Genomic DNA, 23,214 nt, shown 5'->3' on the forward strand with positions numbered 1-23,214 from the left:
TATTTTATTCTTTGTGGTATAACTTATACAGAAGTAAGGTAATTGGATGAGAGACAGTGAATGAGGTTTTGTCACTGTGTTGAGATTTGCATCTTGCTCTGCTAGACACTAATCAGGTGTTCTAACTAGTATATCACACTCACTGCCCCCTTCCTGGGATCCACTGCTGGGCCTGTGGAGGAGGAATCCCCTTCTCAATGCGACAAGTCAGCGGTTTAGGGGAAAATAAGAATTGAATGTTGCTTTTACTTTTCTCAATAAATTGTTTATAAAACAGTTGTGGATGATGAGCCTGGAGACTTACTATTTTTCCCAATTTTTATTTTCACACAGAATATCAGCAAACAAAATTTACATTGAGGGAAGGATTTGCAGAGAGCTGGGGTTGTTCATTCCTGCCTTTTGCTCATAAAATCATATACTCTCACTCACAGTTTAACCTGGTTTTCCATTCACAGAACAAGAACTATATGGAGGAAGGTGGCCTATTTTTCCTCAGGGAACTGGTTTACAGATGCTACCTCTTATCTCTCCTTCCCTCCCTGCTGATTCCACGTTATAATTTGAATCCCCTCTTACAATTTTAGGGATACACACACACACACACACACACACACACACATACATACATATACACACACACACACATACATATATATAATGGAGAAAGAATCGTAGAACTACATGTGATGTGTATTTTACTAGTTTTAGAAGTTTGTGGAATTTAGAAGCAAATTAATTTGTATGGCTTTTCTTCGTGAAATATTCAGGGTATCTAGATGGAGAAAAATAAGACTGCCAAATTCAAAACAAATTCCTCCAAATAGGAAGACTGTTCTTGTCCCTTTGAAAACTTGTGGAAAATCTTAAAGAAACTCCTTGCAGGTGCTGGAATAAGTCCTGGCTTCATTCCTTATTTTTGCTGATAACCTAGGTGGCTGCATTCCTTCAGCCTAGAGGACATCAAACTGCCAAATCTCTCCCTAAAATGAAGGCTGAAGGAATGGCATCAGCCTGCAGCTGGAGAAAGGGAGACACAAAGAAGTCAAGCTAAGAGAGCTCCCAAACCTTGAAAAAAAAAAGAATATGAACTAAGCCTGCCAAAAACAAACAAACAAACAATTCAGCCAGAGTTGTAATTGACCCAATAATTTAAGAAAGAACAGATTTGCAAGGCATACCCTCCTCCCTTCACTTGGTTTTGCTGAACATTCAAAAACTGGCAGGCCTTGGGATCTGCCCTTGAATAAAGCTCAAACTTGCTGTGCAGAGACAAAAGAGAGGCATTGCTGGTCTAAGCGACTCAGTTTGGGCATTCTCTCCTTATGCAGTTATGGTTGGCACAAAGCCTTTTTGGTTTCTAGCATCAGGGCTCATCCAGGTTTTTGGTGACGCGGCTGCTGTTGCTGCTGCACTGCCCCTCCTGGTGTTGTCTGGCATGGTTATCCTGTGTCTGAGAGTGTTTAAAGTTGTGTAAACTTTGTAAATATCAATAACAACCATTCATTTTTCATTAATTGTAACTTACCCTGGAATTATTTTTAATTATGAAAAAATAGGATAGTGAGTTTATAAATAATTCAAATTTTAGTCCAGTTCTTCATGCTGTTGTGAACATTGTGAGGCCCAGTACAAAGTCAGAGGGCAAAAGCTTCACAGCCTGTTTTTTTATCTTTTTTTCAAAATCTTACTTTGAAGGAAAACTGTCAAGATAAACTGCTGAGGTGCATTCCAACTAATTACCTTTTATTTGCTGCATTTTACAAAGTTCTCTGCATATAATACAAACTTTTATTATAATGTGATCATCATGTATTGATGCCCTCCAGATTTTCAGACTATGTCTCCCAATTTGGCTGGAACTCCCATGAGTTGGAACCAGAAACATGGTGGAGAGGGAGCAGTTCATGTGCTACAACGTGAGCTAAATAAAATTCTCCATTGCCCGTAGCAATGACATCAGGATGGGAGAGGATTTGGTACTCTTTGTAAAGGGAACTGACCTCCTGGATCAAAATGAGGATTAAATATATTTATCTTTTGGTCAACGCACTTTGAATTTTGTAGTGTAGGCTCCAAATAATTTGAAAAAAATCATACACATGCATGTGTAAATATGAAAACTGCATGGAAAATGCACATTTTAGGGGAATAAATGGAAATAAATGTATGTACGTGTGTGTGCTCACGCACATGCATGCATGCATGCATATGTGTGTATCTATCTACAGTATCTATCCGACTGGTATGGAAAGAAGATGAAACCTACCCGTGTGTTTGGTCTAAGTCCGTTATTCCTGACCACTACTGGGAAAATCCGTTCTTCTGGGCTGAAATTACAGTCGCTTTTTATGCTCTGCTTGAATTACTGAATTGACATTTTGACCAGGATGCTGTATGACATTTCTACCAAAGGAAACTGAACTGTATTTCTATTGGTTGGAATGTTACTTTGTCTTGAACCATTACAGGACATACTCCAAAATCGATGGAGTGAACAGAATTCTGAGTTGGAGTAAGTTTAATTGTCTGTCATGGGTTCAATGCTGTGTTCTTGAAATTAAGCATAGGGCAGGGAGGCAGGAGAGAACTGCTTGCTAGAAGCAGAGCGATAAAGACAATCTGTTGAATTGAAGGCTGTTCGCTCCCCCTTACCTTGCCTGCTTATCTACATGTCAGCCACAACACTGATAATAACACTGTATACAGTGCAGGCCAGTAATTTCTAAGCTCTATTTAACAAGCATTTACCATGAGAAATGCATTGATTTAATAATAAGTGGCTCCAGTAAGTCCAAGATATACAAGTGTGTATATGTATGTGTATATGTATATGTAGACCAGGTATCACATATCAGCATGATTGTTATATAATCTTGTCTCCCAGTATGCACTGGGCTGACCTACCATTAGACTAGTGTTTTTCGAATTCGCCATCTTTAACATGTGTAGACTTCAACTCCCGGAATTCCCCAGCCAGCATGCATTAGACAAATCAATCAGAGTGCAGGTTTAGGCCATTCTGAAAGGGCAGCAAATGATTAGGTATTTGATTTATTGCAATTAAATATTACTGATATATTTATATCAACAAATATATTGTTATACTTTTTCTTCATGGGGAGAGACACTTGTATTATTTTTTTTCCTGTCAGTTACCAAAAGTAACAAGGCCAATATTTATTATTATGTATTTGGATTTCAGGATCAATCTGAATGGTCTACCCAGAGGTTCTTGGCCCCAAGTACTTTTTTGATGGCTCTGAGGGACTGTTCTGCTGAAATACAATTATATGATGCTTTCTGGGGTCTTTGAAATTGAAAGATGATTTATACAATTAACACAATCACTTCTAGATGCTTCTTTTATATTACTGGAAAATGTGTAGCTCTGAAACAGTGGGAACATACACCGAATACACCGAATACCAGAGGAAGACTTACTACAAAGTCAGCTAGTGGGGAATTCTGGGAGTTGTAATCCAAGACACTTAACTTGAGGAAATACAGTTGGGGGTGGCAGTTGTAGAGAGGGAGGGAGAGAGCTTTGTTTCCCAGTGATGACCAAAGTACTTAATTTGAGTTTGGCTGTTTGCTAATTGTAAGAGACTGACCAAGGATTTTAACACAAGCATCTTAATCTTTAATAGCCTTTTTCTGATGTTCTAATTTCTTATACCAGGGATCAGACACTCCAGAAGAACTGTACTTCCCAGCATCCTTTACAATTGGCCATGGTGGCTGGGGTTGCTAGGAGTTGTTGGAAAGCAAATAGGTTACCCATTATTGACCTGCATGGGTATTGTCATGTGAAGGAGTTGTTCAGATTGATTGATTATGTACCATCAAGTGGTTTTCAACTCCTAGTGACCACATAGATAGATTTTCTCCATGACAATCTATCCCTAACCTGTTCTTTCAGGACTCCCAATGGTGCACCCATCACCACTGTAACCAAGTCCATCCACCTTGCTACTGGCCGTCCTCTTCCTCTCTTTTTTTCCACCTTTCCCAACATTAGAGCCTTCTCCAGAGAGCTAGGTCTTTACATAATGTGTCCAAAGTAGGATAATTTGAGCCTGGTCATTTGTGCCTCGAGTGAGAACCCTGGGTGGATTGTTCAATGCTCTATCAGTTTGTTTTCTTGTCTGTCCACAGTATTCTCAGGAGTCTTCTCCAACACCAAAGTTCAAAGGCATCAATACTCTTCCTATCTTGCTTCTTCAAAGTCCAACTTTCACTTCCATAGAGTATCACAGGGAATACCATGGCTTGCACAATTCTGATCTTTGTACATATAGACACATCACAGCATTTGAATATCTTTTCCAAGGCCCTCATTGCTGCGCTACCAAGTGCTAGTCTGTGGCATATTTCTTGACTGCTTATTCCTGAACTGTTGATAGTTGATCCTAAAAGGTAGAAGCTATCCACCACTTCAATACCTTTATTGCCAATTCTAAGGCTGGTTGTTCTACCTGTTGTCATTAGTTTGGTCTTCTTTATTTTTAATTTTAGTCCCATTTATTTCACTGTGCTCTTTGACTTTTAGTACTAGGGCTTGCAGATCCTTTGCACTTTTGACTATCAGAGTAGTGTGATCAGCATAGTGCAGGTTGTTGGTGTTTCTTCCTCCAGTTTTAAAACCATGCTCATCCTCTTCCAATCCAGCTTCCCTTAATATATATTTGGCACATAACTTGAATAAATAAAGGGAGAGTATACAGCCTTGTCACACTCCTTTGTCATTCAGTCCAGAAACACCCTGAATTCCAGAGGACCAGAAGTCATTGATGTAGTTAAAGCCAGCCAGTTGCCAGTTCTGAAGGAGACAAGGGAAGGTAAAAGACTGATCATCTGCCTGATAAGCCAGTATGCTCAGACTGAAGGAAAGCTGACTTGGATATGAGAATATGATAGATGTAAAGCCATATGTGTCCCTATTATGTGAGAGGTCAGATCAGATAAGTACTGAAGCTAGAAGATGGGGGAGAACTTACATAGGAACATAAAAAGAATATCTTTGTTTGAGGAGAAACAGATTATTAACTTTTCCACTGATCACCTGTCCTGAGTGATTTTTGGCTAATATTCTGAATCTTTAATGTAGCACAAAAGACAGAATTTAAGTATTTTATTGGGACAGGAAAAATCAGGTTTGAACTATAATGTATTTCTTCCCTGAATTTGAGAAAAGTGAAGATTTTGGACATCAACAATCGGAAGGAAGGCTGCTGAGCTGAAAGTACTGATATTCTCATTAATACCATTCTTTTTTATATAGGATCAGTGAGGGACACTGAAAAGAAACTCAGTATAAAAATACCCATTGAAATAAAACCAAATCTAGCAGTAGTTTTTAGAACCTCCTTTTCTCAGCATAGATGGGATTCATTTTTGTTATCTCATTACACAGCCCTGGGATCATGGAGTGACAGCAGATGGATCTCAAGAAGATGAAAGATCACTTGCCAAGGTCAATTATCAAGAAAAATGTTCTAGCCTCAAACACCCTGAATCTCTAAAATACAGCCAAGAAGAAGGCTTTATTGCTTGCTGCTTTGTTAATAAAGAGGTGTAACCTACTGTAGGTACTGGATTTAATGTACCAATCAGTGTATGGCTGTGGATTTGTCTATAGCAGCAAATGTTTCTCAACCATTTGACCCTGGAGGAACCCTTGAAATATTTTCCAGGCCTTAGGGAACCCCTGCCCATTCAGGCCCAAATATAGGCCAGAAGTTACAAAATTATTATATTTGTTTCATGTGGAGGCCTGCATATGTTATGCATTAACAGTGTTCTGAAACTGAAAATAAAAATGAAACATACCTCTTTAATGTGAAGTTGCCCCAATTTGAAATAATTTTTAAAATAAATTGTGATCTCCTAGGGAACCCCTAGTGACCTCTTGCAGAACCCTAGGGTTCCAGAGAACCCTGGTTGAGAAACCCTGGCCTATAGTATAGTATGCATTTTAAGAGGTCTACCACAGGTGGGAGTACCTAGCTGATCTTGGCATCTGTCAAAAAACTAAGCATCCTCAAATGTGGTTAGTACTTGATAGGAGATCACTAAAAAACCCTATAAGCTAAGCTGGAAATTGAAAAAAAAATCCTTGCAAAAAGCAATGACAACAATTTCTATGGTGTTACCAAGAAAACTCCATATCCATGAAGTCACCAGGAGCTGAACTCAGCTTGAGGGAGACCTTCTTTTCCTTACCAGTTTTCTAAAATGGAATCTAGGCATCAGAGAAATATGTTGCCACCCATTAATTAGGCTGCATAATAAGTTTGGAATAATCTTGATGAGCTTCTCAGTTACGGAACATATGCACTGGCACAACACAGTGCATTGAAAGCTGCCTATTTCTATGTTGCATGCATGCCATATTCAAAATAAAAGGGAGAGATATAGTATTAGAGCAGTCCTCTCCAAATATGTGTTCCCAGATGTTTGGATTACATCTCTATCCATCAATGGAGCACCTATAAGATACCAGGTTGGAGACATTTGCAATGAAGTACAGTATAGAAAAGGCCTGTTTCTTTCTATTAAAAAACTTACTATCCTTATGCATGAATTTATGGGTATGTTTAAAAACAAAGTTTGATTTAAAAATAGAACTGTAAATACTTGACATTCATTGAAATATTTAATTAAGGCCAACGTATTTTAGGTTTTGCCTTTTGTTGTCAAGGAAACTGAGTTAAGCTATTCTGGAAAAAGCTTAGAGTATTCTGTCCTATCTGAGAGGAACTCTGTGTGTATGTTCTTGTTGTTATCATTATTATTAGACTGAATCAATCTATTGCAGGATGAAGGCCTCTTCATTGAAAGTTATGGACAGTAATCCACTTTGCTGGCCTAGTGTAGGTTGATAGATGTTTTTTGACTTTCCAGTCTAGTCTAGAGTTAAAAGAGCATGATTGGCCCAAAGTTATTCAGCCAACTTCCAGGCATAAAGGAACACTAGAACTCATAGTCTTCTGGGTTCTAGTCAAAAGCCAAATAGCCACTACACCAAATAAGATATTGAAACATTAAAAAGCGCAGTAACTTTGGGCCAGTCATTGTCTCACCCCTAGACTGAAAAGTCAAAAAATCTATCTACCAACCTGCACTGGTCCAGCATAGTAGCTTATGGTCTTAAGATCCATAACCTTCAATAAAAAACTAAGCAGGCTCAAATGTGGTTAGTACTTGATAGGAGATCACTAAAAAAAACCCTATAAGCTAAGCTGGAAATTGGGGGAAAAAATCCTTGCAAAAAGCGATGACAAACAATTTCTATGGTGTTCCCCTGCAGGTAATTGGTTATTGATTCAGAATAATAATGATGATGACAACAACTGTGTGTGTGTGTGTGTGTGTGTGTGTGTGTGTGTGAAAGACACAATAATGGCTTTAGCTTCCTTTTCCTGCAAGTATAGTGCCTTCCAAGAGGGTTATCACTGTGTTGACTCTGGATTATGGAGACTGTTAGTATAATGCTTAGAGAAGGCAGATTTAAAATATGCCCAAAGTTGCTGTGTGTGTGTGTGTGTATCTATGAAGTCACAAGGAGTCAAGCTTGACTCAAAGGAAGGGAAAGAACAGAGCAGTGGCTTGGCTGTTTGTCTGGAACACCTGACCCTCTACCTCACTTTGAGGGCATATTTGCACGTGCCTCACAACCCCTTCTAGTCCCAAGGGGTTCTCCCCCAAGTGGACTGTGGCTCTAACTTGGGAGAAAAGATCCTATTGCATCACCAATACTGAAGATTCAGTGGGCAGCCCAGAGAGTTTCTATAAGTGATGTGGAGAAAGAGGAAGCATTTCATTTTTGTTCTCAGGCCTTGCCTCCTCTAACTAGGATCCCTTATCCTGAACCAAGCAAAAGCATTATCATCCTCAAGACTGGTCCCATCCTGGCTGTCACTCTGCAGCAGAATAGCAAGGGATTCAGTGCCACTGTTGTTAAATAAAGGACATTATGCTAAAGCTGGGAAACCATAAAATCTCAATACAGTAGGTACATTTTCAAGAGTCCCAAAATATAAATTTCCAGATTTAATAGCTTAAGAATTATTTAAAATAAATGTATGCATTAGCCCTTAATTTTTTCCAGTTGCCTTTCTTTTCCTTGAGGGAAATTAAAAACAAATTCTTGAGTGCACAAGTTAAATTCTGATTGGTACTGCATGAAAAAGTATTTCCATCTTCATTGTTAACTGCTTGCATTTGCGGCCTTGAGCACAGAATTACACAGATGAAGTAGTTCTGCATGGTGAATGATTATAACAAACAGTGAATTCTTTGTCCTGATAGCCCTTTTTTAAAGGGTATCAGTGTTGAGACTGAGGGCATCATGTTTTCATGACTGAATCTATTTGCTGAAGGGCAAGTTTCTTAAGTATTTTGTGATGTCCCAGATTTTAGTAGAGGTACCAATATAATATTCTGTTTTTACTTCTGTCCATATTTCTTCTTTCTTTCTAGTTAATTATCTAACAAAATTTCCTATTATTGTAAAGAATAAAATGTGTGTGGAAAGCAATCTTGTACGTTAGAGCTGGTGTCTGCTTTTGTGCAGGCAAGCTGTAATGACTGAGACAGAGAAACTCCTCCTGCGCCATCCCTATCCCCAAGCAGCATTTTTATCAGACTTGGTGACACAAAACAGATTTCTATACTCACTGGTAACTTTCTGTTACCATTACCTTTTTTTTTTTAAGAGAAACCAAAATGGGGCACTTGGGCAATATGTTTACTGTAGCCCAGATCGATTCTCTTGGTGGAAGCCACAATTGGTCCTATATATTTAATATAGGTAATAGGCTTCACACTGTCCCCCCAGTTGTTCACCATTTTGAAAACCATTTTCATTTCACTGCATGTCTAATGCTGGATTAGACCTGTAAAATTGGGAGGGACCTTGAAAGTTATCTAATACCTTGCTGACAGTGGAATCTACAATGCAGGATATAGGTACAAATCCCCTGATAAATGGTTAGCAATGGTTAGCAACAGTTCTGTTTTTCTGAATGTTGAGTGAATTTTGGTTCTTTGCAATTGCTAAGCATTAGTTCTAGTTGTCTCCTCTGGAGCAACAGAGAGTAGTTCCATTTCTATTTCTGCATGAGAGCCTTTCAGATATTTGAAATATTCTCCCCATAATCATCACTTCTGTTTTCATCATTTCTTATTGTGTTTGCTATCCTGGTTTCCCTTCTTTGGGCACAATCCAATTTGCCAATTGCCTTCATAAAGGTGGCATTCAGAACTGAACATAAGCATTCCAGATCCTCCAGACCAGTGTGAAATCAAGCAAAAATATTACTACTTATAGTCTGGATTCTCTGCTTCTCTTATGGAGTCTAAAGATCACATGAGCTTTCTTCAAAGATTTGCATCACAGTATTGGCTCTTAATTTAACTTGTGATCCATTAACATAAGGATGAAAAAAGTGCAGCTCAGGGGCCTCCTACACCCTGCCAACAAATCAGTGTGACTCCCAGGGCACCCTAGAGGCAGTGGGACCAAATATTTGAACTCAACCTTTGCACGGGGTGTGGGGAGGTTAACGGGACCACAACTCCACCTAAGCAGATGATTAAAACATTCATTTCACCACTTAAACTTTCCAGAAATCTCTCCCAAACACACACACACACACAAACATTATATCTATGTATGTGTGTCTATGTGTGTAGATATATATATATTCATATTCTTAAGGCTTTGTATTCACAGGTTCAAATCCACCCTTAGACCATGGAAACTCACTGGGAGACTTCTCCAGGCATTCTCTCTTTGACCAACCAACTTCCCTACTTCCCAATGTTTTTCTGGGAAAAAGTAATGGAAAAACCTCACAGAAATCACTGGAGGTCCTAAAAAATAGTCAGAGAAAAGGGTAACAAATAAATATAGATTTCTCAGTGTGCACCAATACACTTTAATCAGCATAAACACTGTTTATGTACATCTTTGTTGTTTATTCGTTTAGTCGCTTCCAACTCTTTGTGACTTCATGGACCAGCCCACGCCAGAGCTTCCTGTCGGTCGTCAACATCCCCAACTCCCCCAGGGACGAGTCCGTCACCTCTAGAATATCATCCATCCATCTTGCCCTTGGTCGGCCCCTCTTCCTTTTGCCCTCCACTCTCCCTAGCATCAGCATCTTCTCCAGGCTGTCCTGTCTTCTCATTATGTGGCCAAAGTATTTCAGTTTTGCCTTTAATATCCTTCACTCAAGTGAGCAGTCTGGCTTTATTTCCTGGAGGATGGACTGCTTTGATCTTCTTGCAGTCCAAGGCACTCTCAGAATTTTCCTCCAACACCACAGTTCCAAAGCATCTATCTTCCTTCTCTCAACCTTCCTTATGGTCCAGCTCTCGCAGCCATATGTTACTACGGGGAACACCATAGCTTTAACTATGCGGACCTTTGTTGTCAGTGTGATGTCTCTGCTCTTAACTATTTTATCGAGATTTGTCATTGCTCTTCTCCCAAGGATTAAACGTCTTCTGATCTCCTGACTGCAGTCAGCATCTGCAGTAATCTTCGCACCTAGGAATACAAAGTCTTTCACTGCTTCGACATTTTCTCCCTCTATTTGCCAGTTATCAATCAAGCTGGTTGCCATAATCTTGGTTTTTTTGAGGTTTAGCTGCAAGCCAGCGTTTGCACTTTCTTCTTTCACCTTCACCATAAGGCTCCTCAGTTCCTCTTCGGTTTCAGCCATCAAAGTGGTATCATCTGCATATCTGAGATTGTTAATGTTTCTTCCAGCAATTTTAACCCCAGTCTTGGATTCCTCAAGCCCAGCATGTCGCATGATGTGTTCTGCGTACAAGTTGAATCGGTAGGGTGAGAGTATACAGCCCTGCCGTACTCCTTTCCCAATCTTAAACCAGTCCATTGTTCCGTGGCCTGTTCTTACTGTTGCTACTTGGTCGCTATACAGATTCTTCAGGAGACATCCAATTTGCCCTGGCTCATAGATCTTACATTCCATGTTCCAATGGTGTGTTGATCCTTAGAACATCGGATTCGCCGTTCACCACCAGCACCATCAGCCGCTAGCTGTCCTTTTGGCTTTGAGCTAGCTGCCTCATCACGTCTGGGGCTAATTGAACTCATCCTCTGTTCCTCCCCAGTAGCATTTTGACCATCTTCCGACCTGGGGGTCTCATCTTCCGATGGTATACTGACATATCTCTGGTTGTACTGATCCATTTAGTTTTCACGGCAAGAATACTGGGATGGGTTGACATTACCTTCCCTAGGGATCGCATTTAGTCTGACCTCTCTGTCATGACCTTACCATCTTGGGTGGCCCTTCACGGTTTAGCTCATGGCATCATTGAGGTGCTCAAGCTCCAGCACCACGGCAAGGTAACGATCATTTGCTGAAGAAGGGAATCTTAGAACTTAATTTTTTTTTTTTAAGGGAATCTTAGATCTTTTAAAAAAATCAATATCTGTTGGCTGGAACTGTATTTTAACCCCTTGCTCTCAGAACAACAGTCATTTCTCAGTGGTCTCCCTGATTGCTCTCTGTATTGGCAGAAAGCAGCAATATACCTCTTTGACCTCAGTGCAACCAATCTGCCTGAAATCACAGTTTGCTTGGAATCAGCCAAAGGTCCCTGGGCCACTAAGCACACCGAAACAGCTAAGTGACTGATTTTGCAAAGCTAAGTGAGGTCAGACCTGGGTAGCAGTTGGGCAGGAAAGCTCTGGGGAATACCAAGCTAAACTAAAATGCTGAAAAATATCCCTGAAGAAGGGAAGGGCTGTTCCCAGGAAAAATACACAGAGATGTCAATGAAGTCTCCAGAAACTAAGGTTGAAACTAGGGTACTCTTAACCTAACTGGGTGAAGGGATCAAAATTTACCTGCCTCCTTGTGAGCCTGCTTGCCTTTTGAGAGAGGAGGTCTGTTCAAATTCCTGCAAAGAAGCAAAGTGTGTCATCTACCCATTCAGTGAGAAATTATGGTTAAACTGTCACACCCATTAGGACTAAACCAAAACCTGATCTTTTCCTGCTGATCCAGAGTGGGAAGGAAAGCTTAGAGATCTGTCTGGCACTTGTTAGACTTTGCATGCACAGACAAAGCCAGAGCCCCAATCCTTACAGGATCATGCTCTGCCAGGCAGACCAAGGAACAATTTGAATTGATGTCTGAGCCCTAGAAAACTCTGACACTAACAAAGAATTTAATTTCTACTGATTCTTTTTTGATAGCACTTGCTCTGTATAATTGTGGTTTATAGATCAAAAAAATATTCCAATTTCTATGTCTTGTTAGTTCAGTAGGACTTTGGGCACAAATTTGTATCACATCAGCCAGTGGGTTTGGGACTGCAACTCATGATTCTTACTTAATTAATTCTTTAAAATTGTTTTAATTATCTGTGTACTTCATCAGCAATATTTTGAATGGCTGAAAAGCAAAAAACACCTTTTAAGAACTCATATTTTCCCCAATATCCACACTCTAGATGGATGTCAAACTGTTTCTCCTTATGTTTTCAGTTCTTTGAGTAAAATAGTGGGGACCAAATTTTCTAACTTTTTATTAGCAACAAATGCTACCCAGCTCAAGGGGAATTCTTTATATGGAAGAATCTTACATTTAAGAACTACTGTATTTCTGAAGAGCTTCAAATTGACTTTAGTTAAATTCGAATATTTAGAGCAGATGCCTGAATTTATGATACCACAGTGATAAGAAGGGACATTTCTATTAAAATTTTAAGTGTTTCACAGCACTGCAAAGTTTGAGAACCCCTGTCTTCTTGGCATTGTTTGTTGTTGTTGTTTATTCGTTTAGTCGCTTCCGACTCTTCGTGACTTCATGGACCAGCCCACACCAGAGCTTCCTGTCGGTCGTCAGCACCCCCAGCTCCCCCAGGGACGAGTCCGTCACCTCTAGAATATCATCCATCCATCTTGCCCTTGGTCGGCCCCTCTTCCTTTTGCCTTCCACTCTCCCTAGCATCAGCATCTTCTCCACGGTGTCCTGTCTTCTCATGATGTGGCCAAAGTATTTCAGTTTGGCCTTTAATATCATTCCCTCAAGTGAGCAGTCTGGCTTTATTTCCTGGAGGATGGACTGGTTGGATCTTCTTGCAGTCCAAGGCACTCTCAGAATTTTCCTCCAACACCACAGTTCAAAAGCATCGATCTTCCTTCGCTCAGCCTTCCTTATGGTCCAGCTCTCGCAGCCATATGTTACTGCAGGGAACACCATTGCTTTAACTATGCGGGCCTTTGTTGTCAGTGTGATGTCTCTGCTCTTAACTATTTTATCGAGTTTTGTCATTGCTCCTCTTCCAAGGATTAAGCGTCTTCTGATTTCTTGACTGCAGTCATCATCTGCAGTAATCTTTGCACCTAGGAATACAAAGTCTTTCACTGCTTCTACATTTTCTCCCTCTATTTGCCAGTTATCAATCAAGCTGGTTGCCATAATCTTGGTTTTTTTGAGGTTTAGCTGCAAGCCAGCTTTTGCACTTTCTTCTTTCACTTTCATCATAAGGCTCCTCAGTTCCTCTTCACTTTCAGCCATCAAAGTGGTATCATCTGCATATCTGAGATTGTTAATGTTTCTTCCAGCAATTTTAACTCCAGCCTTAGATTCCTCAAGCCCAGCATGTCGCATGATGTGTTCTGCGTACAAGTTGAATCAGTAGAGTGAGAGTATACAGCCCTGCCGTACTCCTTTCCCAATCTTAAACCAGTCCATTGTTCCGTGGTTTGTTCTTACCGTTCCTATTTGGTGGTTATACAGATTCTTCAAGAGGCAGACAAGATGACTTGGTATCCCCATACCACTAAGAACTTGCCACAATTTGTTATGGTCCACACAGTCAAAGGCTTTAGAATAGTCAATAAAATAGAAATAGATGTTTTTCTGAAACTCCCTGGCTTTTTCCATTATCCAGCGGATATTGGCAATTTGGTCCCTAGTTCCTCTGCCTTTTCTAAACCCAGATTGTACATCTGGCAATTCTCGCTCCATGAATTGCTGAAGTCTACCTTGCAGGATCTTGAGCATTACCTTACTGGCATGTGAAATGAGTGCCACTGTTCGAGAGTTTGAACATTCTTTAGCGTTCCCCTTTTTTGGTATGGGCATATAAGTTGATATTTTCCAATCTGATGGCCATTCTTGTGTTTTCCAAATTTACTGGCATATAGCATGCATTACCTTGACAGCATCATCTTGCAAGATTTTGAACAGTTCAGCTGGGATGCCGTCGTCTCCTGCTGCCTTGTTATTAGCAATGCTTCTTAAGGCCCACTCAACCTCACTCTTCAGGATGTCTGGCTCTAGCTCACTGACCACACCGTCAAAGCTATCCCCGATATTGTTATCCTTCCTATACAGGTCTTCTGTATATTCTTGCCACCTTTTCTTGATCTCTTCTTCTTCTGTTGGGTCCTTGCCATCTTTGTTTTTGATCAGACCCATTTTTGCCTGGAATTTACCTCCAATGTTTCTAATTTTCTGGAAGAGGTCTCTTGTCCTTCCTATTCTATTGTCTTCTTCCACTTCTGCGCATTGCTTGTTTAAAAATAATTCCTTATCTCTTCTGGCTAACCTCTGGAATTTTGCATTTAATTGGGCATATCTCCCCCTATCACTGTTGCTTTTTGCTTTCCTTCTTTCTTGGGCTACTTCTAGTGTCTCAGCAGACAGCCACTTTGCCTTCTTGGTTTTCTCTTTCTTTGGGATGTGTTTTGTTGCCGCCTCCTGAACAATGTTACGAACTTCTGTCCATAGTTCTTCCAGGAGCCTATCTACTAAGTCCAGTCCTTTAAATCTGTTCTTCACCTCCACTGCATATTCCTTAGGAATATTAGTGAGCTCATATCTAGCTGATCTGTGGGTCTTCCCTAATCTCTTTAGTCTGATCCTAAATTGTGCAAGAAGACGTTCGTGATCGGAACTACAGTCAGCTCCAGGTCTTGTTTTTACCGACTGTACAGATGTCTGCCACCTTTGGCTGCAAAGGATGTAGTCAATCTGATTTCGGTGTTGTCCATCTGGTGAAGTCCATGTATAAAGCCATCTCTTAGGTTGTTGGAAGAGAGTGTTTGTTATGCAGAATGAGCTGTCTTGGCAAAATTCTATCAGCCTATGTCCTGCTTCGTTTTGTTCTCCCAGGCCATGCTTACCTGTAATTCGAGGTGTCATTTGACTGCCCACCTTAGCATTCCAGTCTCCTGTGATGAAAATAACATCTCTTTTAGGCGTGTTGTCCAGTAGGTGCTGCAGATCCTCATAGAACTGCTCTACTTCAGCTTCTTCAGCATCTGTGGTTGGGGCGTATATTTGGATCACTGTGATGTTAGATGGCTTGCCCTGAATTCGAATTGAGATCATTCTATCATTTTTTGGGTTGTATCCAAGCACTGCTTTAGCCACTTTACTATTAATTATGAAGGCTACTCCATTTCTTCTGTGGTCCTCTTGTCCGCAGTAGTAGATCTGGTGGTCATTTGATGTGAAGTGGCCCATTCCAGTCCATTTCAGTTAACTGACGCCCAGAATGTCTATCTTTAATCTTGACATCTCACCAATAACCACATCCAATTTGCCCTGGCTCATAGATCTTACATTCCAGGTTCCGATGGTGTGTTGATCCTTAGAACATCGGATTCGCCGTTCACCACCAGCACCGTCAGCCGCTAGCCGTCCTTTCGGCTTTGAGCTAGCTGCGTCATCACGTCTGGGGCTAGTTGAGCTCATCCTCTGTTCCTCCCCAGTAGCATTTTGACCATCTTCCGACCTGGGGGTCTCATCTTCCGATGGTATACCGACATATCTCTGGTTGTACTGATCCATTTAGTTTTCACGGCAAGAATACTGAGGTGGGTTGCCATTACCTTCCCCAGGGATCGCATTTAGTCTGACCTCTCTGTCATGACCTTCCCGTCTTGGGTGGCCCTTCACGGTTTAGCTCATGGCATCATTGAGGTGCTCAAGCTCCAGCACCACGACAAGGTAACGATCCTTTGCTGAAGCTTGGCATTGTTAGGACCCAATATATTTTAATTTTTTTAAAAACCATACAGCTTTTTTAAAAGACGTGTCAGCACATCCTGATTATTTACTACACTCTTTCTCATTTTGAAGGGTTTATATGACCAACTATTGCTGGAACTAATTGTTGCCTAAGTTAGATAACAGCCCTGAAAGTACCTTAACAGCCTCCTGCTCAAATGGGTCCATCTGCTCAGAGGCAATGAGAAAAAGACTTACAAAGACAAACAGCATGTAGGGGAGTGGTCAAGATTAACCAGCCAGAGTCCCTGCAAACTCTTCCTACCAATCCAAATGGAGTATGTTGGGTATGTGATGGAGCCCGTTAATTGGTTGTGTTAATTGATGTTTTTGTGAAACATCAATTCATCCCACCTGCTGTGCTTTTTATATTTTGTATGGGGATATATTTTTACCTGTTTTTAACATTTAATATTGTTAGCCACCCAGAGTCATGTATTTGAGATGGGCATCCATACAAATCTAGTAAATGCATACATACGTACGTACATTCTACTGAAAATTTGATTGTACATTGCACAAAGAACTGGGAGACTTCACTAGTCCCACCTTGAAGGCCTTGGCGTCTTTAAATTGCAAACCATATCTTTTGTTTTAGCCCCTCTTTTATTTAAACTGTATACTTCTGATATGCCTGATACCATCTCCATAAAGTCTGGATATGCAGATGACTGGGCTATAGTCATAAGACATCAAATCTTCGAGACAATGCAAGCCATCTTAACATCCAACTTAGCTGCCCTGGGAACATACTTCCACAAATGAAGATTGCAACCAAACCCTGTGAAGACAGAAATTTGTAATCTTAACGTTGTTTTTAGTTATAATTGCCCTATGACTAATATATATTTCTATATACCATTTTATATTCCCAATTTTTAAATATATCTGTAATATGTATGATTTGCTGCCATACGATAAATAAATAAACGGTGATAAATTTGATTAATAAATAAAATAAATAAATAACCATATCATTTTGCTTCTGTTTTGCAAATATTTGGCATCAACCCAGCTCCTACCCCCTGGAATTATTTTTCCCATGCCGACATAGAATTGGCTCTAACCCTGCAGGCTTTTAGGAAGGTCAGTAAGACCTGTCTCATTCCCTAGGCCTTTGGGTAGGATGAGTAGAGTCCCCACTTTGAGGAATTAGAATATATTTCAGCCCCAATTGTCATTTTATGATTTACTACTTTTCAATGATATGTGCCATTTTTGTATTTGTTGGTTTGGGTGTTTTACTTTTTTTCTTTTTGTATGCCAACTAGAGTCACATTTTCTGAATTGAAAAGTCATTAAAATGCTTTAAATAAGTAAATAAACAAACAATATATCTTGAATCAAGGTAGAAAAATGGTTTAAAGACTCACTAAATAGTAAAATATATTACTACAGAGCTCATTACAGGGAATGTCAAGCTTACGTCAACAGCTTCCTTTTAATAATAACTATCTATTGAGGATATTTAATTTAATATGGATCAAGAAAATATCTTTATCATAGAATTATAGTGTAATGAAGTACCAGTATATGGTATGTGGATATACACCTTCCAGTCATCAGGACATTCTCCAGAAGAAGCCACTTCTACAGAGCCATGAATTCTAGAGATTTTAGCTCAGATGCTGCAGGCACGATAGATAACTTTATGCAGCAGGTAGAATCCAGTCAAGAGTCACTCACCCTATCCAGAGCTAAGTGAGAAATAAATGGAGCAGAAGAAGAAGAAAAGATCTTAAAACAAGATTGCAAACAAAATTTGATGCACAGTTGCTATTAGAAAACAAATCTGTGCTCTGAAAAGATAAAAGTGAAGATGCATCTATCAAAGCAAGATTGCTGAGGCAAGAACTGTAGTAATTCAAGAAACAATTAGCTGTCACTCCTAAGGGGAAGCAGACTGTGAAAAGTAGTTAGCCGATGATATCATCTTTGTATTCTGAGAGGCTTCAGAGGAGAATTCTCACTTCTAGGGACAAAAAAATGATACTGAAACCTGGAGAAGTGGCCTAATCAACTGGCTATTCACAGTTGTCAGAATCAACTTGTTTTAAATTAAATCCCTGTCTGTTTCTTTCAATCTGCCCTAATCAATGGCTGGGTTCACTTATTATATTAAGGTATTAGAATACAAGAACAGCCCTGCTGGATCATGTGAAGGCCCGTCCCAGTTTAGCATTTTGGTTCTCACAGTGGCCACGTAGATGCCTCTGGGATACTTATGTAGCAGGAGACAGAGATGTCTTTCTCACATACCCCATAATTATTATTTGGCAGTACGCTGCCCCCAACCCATAGATAACAGTCTAACAGCCCATAATAGACCTGTCCAACATGAATTTATCCAATTCTCCATTAAAGTCATCCAAGGGGGTGTCCAGCACCACATTTTGGACAGGATAATTATGTGCTATGCAAAGAAGAGCTTTCTTGTGTCTTTTCTAAATCTTTCAGTCAGCTTGACTGGATGACTGCTGGTCCTAATGTTTTGAGAAAGAGAAGTAACTTCTTCCTGCCCATCTTCTCCATGCCATGAATGATTTCATAAACCTCAATCGTGTCCTTTCTCAGTCCTCTTTTTTCCAAGTTAAAGAATCACAAATATTGTAGCTAATTTCATGCAGGGAAAATGTTCAAGCTCCCCTGATAATTTTGGTTGCCCTCTACAGCACTTTTTCCACCTCTATTTTATCCCTTTTCAAATGTGGTAGCCTGAAATATACACAGTACTTCAAATACAGCTATATTATAGATTTGTATAAGGACACTACAATGGTGGCATTTTAATTTTCCATCCCTTTTAACCAAAATCTACTAAATGAGCCACAGATTCATACTGTCCTGTTCAGACTATGCAATCAGGCGAAGTAATATCAAAAATACTCTTTATTAAATAACTATTTACAATAAATAAGTCCTTGATATACAAAAACTTGGGTTCAATGAGCCCAACTGGCCAAAACAAGGCAGAGGAACAGGACCTCTAACTGGAAACTGAAGGCTGGATGAGACTCGCAATGGATTGGAAGCAGCAACTGGAACCTCGAAACAGGACTAAGAACTGGGAACAATGCTGGACTTGACTCAAAGCTCTGGACTGGTTTGAAGGCTGGAAGCAAGACTGGAACTCAGAGCAAGGCTAGACTCGGTCGAGCCCTGAACTAAGCTGAATTCTCTGGACTGGAGACTTGAATAAGACTGGAAACTCAGAACAAGACTGGACTCAGCTGGAAGCCCCGAACTAGGCTGGACACCAGATTCTGAACAAGTTAGATGTGAAATGCCTGGACACGACTGAGCGCACAAATCACGGTTGGCTAAAACTGAAGGCAGGCGGCAGCGCTGGAGTTTCGAAGCACGAAGAAGCCGCTTGGAAGATTGTGGAGTTTCAAGACTGGCAGCAAAACTGAGACTGCTGGGCTCGGCAAGCAAAGGATCCTCGATGGCAGCAGCAGGATTCAAGTCCTCTTCAGAGTGGAGCAAAGGTGCTGATTCCCCTTCAGCCACAGACGCTGTCTCTGACGCAGGTAAGGACTCTTCCGGGAATGCTGGAGGATCGGTTGTTTCTGGCAGCTCACTCTTCATGCGTCTGCCTTTTATCCTGATCCTTTGTGCGCCTGGACCCTTCTGCAGCCTATCAGGCTGCCTTCTCCTTCACGCGCTTTTCTCCCCTTCATTGGTGCTCACTGATTGGAGGATTCAAATCCTCCCCCGAATCTTGGCCAATCAGCGCCTTGGACTCTTCCTGCGCTGCTGACTCATCCTAGAGTTTTTTTTTTCCCAGTTTCAGCCCGGTTAGTTTCCAATTCCTCCTCTGATTCCAAAAGAGTTTCACTTTCCAAATCAGAGGCAGGCTTGACTCTGACACATACATACCTGAACTCTGTTTTTCAAAGTCTCAAAGGCCAGTTCTCTTTATTTCAGTACACCAAAACCAAGCAAAGCACATTTCCGGCTTAGTAAACCTAACTATTGCATTTCTAAACTTCCTTAAAAACATGATAGTTATGTTTAGATATAACACTAAGTCAACGTAGGAACATCCCAGAGGAAGTATTAAGACCTGTACTTGTTCTTCCTCTCTCTCTTCTGGCACAGTCTATGCTTTCAAGTAACCATTTATCCAAACTGAGAGTTCTTGTTGGTATTAATTATGACTTAATTAAATCCAAGATTATAAATAATTTTTAATGGGTTCTCTCTTAAACTCTGGTTGGTGTTAAAAACTGTTCTTGCCTGAATGAGATAAATAATTGGTTAGTTATAAATTGAAACAAAAGCTTAAAATTTAAAATTTACTAAAGGCAGAAAGGAAATGGTAGAACCCTAAGATTCACGTGAGTAAAATTAAACAATAGTCCCGTATCTTGAGGCTGATAAGCTGTGTTTTAAAACACTGCTTTGATCCATATTTTCAAAATTAACATTTTCGGAATTAGTGAACAATCAGCATGACATTAGAATGTTGATATCAGGTTATGAATGAATTATTTTGATGAATCAGACAAAAATTTCATCTTGTTCAAAGAGTGGCCAATCAAATCCCCTGGGAAGTTCATGAGAAGAAGTGGCTCTGGAAAGGCCATCTAACAGTGTTTCTCTGCATCATCTGATAGCTAGACGTATAATGCCTTTAAAGGATTAGGACTTATTATGGTCGGAATCATTGAGAATCCCATCTTCCATTAAGTTGCGTAAAAATATTTTGCAGTTGACTAGGCTTTAAAATTTAAATAGACCTCAGATGTGTGGTATCTACTTTGGTTTTGGTTTTTTGTTGTTGTTCGCTTGTTGTTTGTTATAGAACACCCAAGATCTCTAAACTGAGCAATGCTCAAAGTCTCAGAATTGGTCTAGTAGATTTGCATGGAGGTCAAGCCCAAACCAAGCAATTAACATCCCTTTTTATACTGACACACACAAAAATATAAGCAGCTGGCACAAAGCCAATCAGGTTTTATAACTTTCAGTTTTGAATGCTGTTGCTGAACTTTTTGGAATTGTAGATCCTTATCAGTAATTGCACATCCTTCAGATAAGGATGTCTACAGCCTTTCTACTCACTATTTCTGCTTTAAAGTCATCACAACAACCTGAAAAGCATCTAAGATAATATTCCGTGAATCTTGCTTGTTGATTACAATATGCATTTTGTACAAAATATTTTCTTTTGCTTATGTTTCTCTGTAAAGGGCTATCATAATGGTGCCATGTTAAGAATTTGCTATGTATTTCACTTTTATTATGGTTTATTATTAAGTTTTTATCCACCCATTCTCTCAGCTTCACGGCTGAACAGAGACTTTCACTCATGTCTTTCCAATTCTTCCTAACTCTGCATTCTAAAAAGCTATATCACAGCACAGCTACGTCCTACTAGCCATATTCCTTCTGCCTATGATTCATTTATCTTACTCTATTTTATTACCAAGGGAAAAAAGGTGTAAATTTTTCAGAATCCCCACTATCAGATTTAGGAGAAAGCCCAAACAGAAGCAATTTTATAGCATCTCAATAAACTTGCTTAGAGTAATTTTGGCATGTAGTTTGCTTTTTTAGCCAAAAAGTGAACCAGAAATAATAATTATGTAGTACTTAATAAATAAAATATGCATCCTCTTGTGCTTTCAGGATATTTTTCCTCACCAAAATAAGAATCATCCCCAAAGGAGCTTTCTCAGGATTTGGTGAAGTTGAAAAAATGTATGTATTTTCATATATACCCAGTATGTCTAGTTTATATATCTTGGTCCCTCATATCCTTTCTCTTTCCTGGGCCCACAATGTTTTAATTAAACCAGCCTAGAGCAACTTCATGCCTTCTAGATATGCTCAACATCAGTTCCTATTATCCCCAGCCAATATATATACTGTAGCAGACACTTATAAGAGTGGCAGTCCAGTTATAAGGGGCATCAAACTGGTATAGATTGAATTAAGCTGGAATACTGATGTGCATTTAGTAAAGGATCTGCAAAGAGAGCAAAAGAGAAGTAGCCTTCCAAAGCAGTGTTATCTATCAACAATATATCTATAATCTATAATCTATATTTATATCATCTATATCTATGGGGGGGGGTTTATTAGAACTCAGTTAAGCACCAGAACCAATGACAGAACAGTCATTTGCAGTGTTAGCTCATTGACTAAGCAGCAGCATCCACCAGGAGTCAAAATCCTATATATAAAAGGGTTGGGGGCTGCATCACAACACTGTGCCTGCCATCTTGCAGATTGGGACATCCCCCTCCAGACACTCCTGGAACTAAGGTTTGACTCACTTCAGCTGGACTTTTTCATTTACATTCAAGGCAGTCTCCAACTTAAAAAGGTGCTGGGTAAATTGCTGTCTGATCAATCACTTCAGGCCCATGTATCAGTCATGATAGCACTGGTACTTTGATGGGTGACTTGCACTAGATTGGCAGCGATTGCTGACACCCAACAGTTTACCAAGATCACTGCTATATTTAGCTATTTTTAATTTCCAGATTTAATGACTTCATGGGAGCCCCTACTTAGATGACAATAGGCGTTCATTCATTTCCAAATACAATAAGTGAGCCCTGCTCTTACGTGGGGGCTTCTTTCTGAGTGGAGCTCTGAACTTCTACCCCAAAGTCCTGCCCTGAGAGCACCACTGAACAACAGCAAAATAAACTGCCCTCTTCTCTATAAAATATGGGTTACAGGTAGAGGAATTTTCTCAAGAAGGACGGTGGACCGGGCTTGGTTCTTGCACCCAAAACAAAAGAGCTATATACTTGAAGTCTTTATGTCTGCTTTTTGATTTTACACAATATTCAATATACAAATGAAGCAAATTACAGTTCAGCCAATTGCCATTATTCAATAAACCTTAATTAAGCAAACCATGGCTTAGCTTATTTTGTGAGCACAGCTTGCGTGTATAAATTCAGCTGAACAAAATGAATATACCATATGGCTAACACAAGAAATGTGCAACCAGTAGCCCCATTTAATACAAACAGAACTTCTTGCAATCCAAAATATTCCTTTGGCCACCAGTGATCTGGACATTTGAGAGCAGCTCTTCAGTAGATAACTTTAATCCCTGATCCCTGGAATAACAGCACAAATGGCAAACATGTAAATTGCAGCTTGAAGGTCATAACCGTCA

The 23,214-nt window shown here is 39.9% G+C and overlaps 1 protein-coding gene across 2 annotated transcripts in view; it reads left to right on the top strand.

Moving 5' to 3' along the window:
• The window catches only part of FSHR (follicle stimulating hormone receptor), a 93,703-nt gene that overhangs the window by 18,040 nt on the left and 52,449 nt on the right, over window positions 1-23,214 (top strand). For both annotated transcript variants that reach the window (XM_063301664.1, XM_063301672.1), the window contains exon 2: window positions 21,705-21,776. In XM_063301664.1, coding sequence (XP_063157734.1) covers window positions 21,705-21,776 — 72 coding nt within the window. The remainder of the gene's footprint in view (window positions 1-21,704; window positions 21,777-23,214) is intronic.

This window comes from Candoia aspera, chromosome 1 (genome assembly GCF_035149785.1).
Source record: "Candoia aspera isolate rCanAsp1 chromosome 1, rCanAsp1.hap2, whole genome shotgun sequence".
Lineage (NCBI taxonomy): Eukaryota > Metazoa > Chordata > Lepidosauria > Squamata > Boidae > Candoia > Candoia aspera.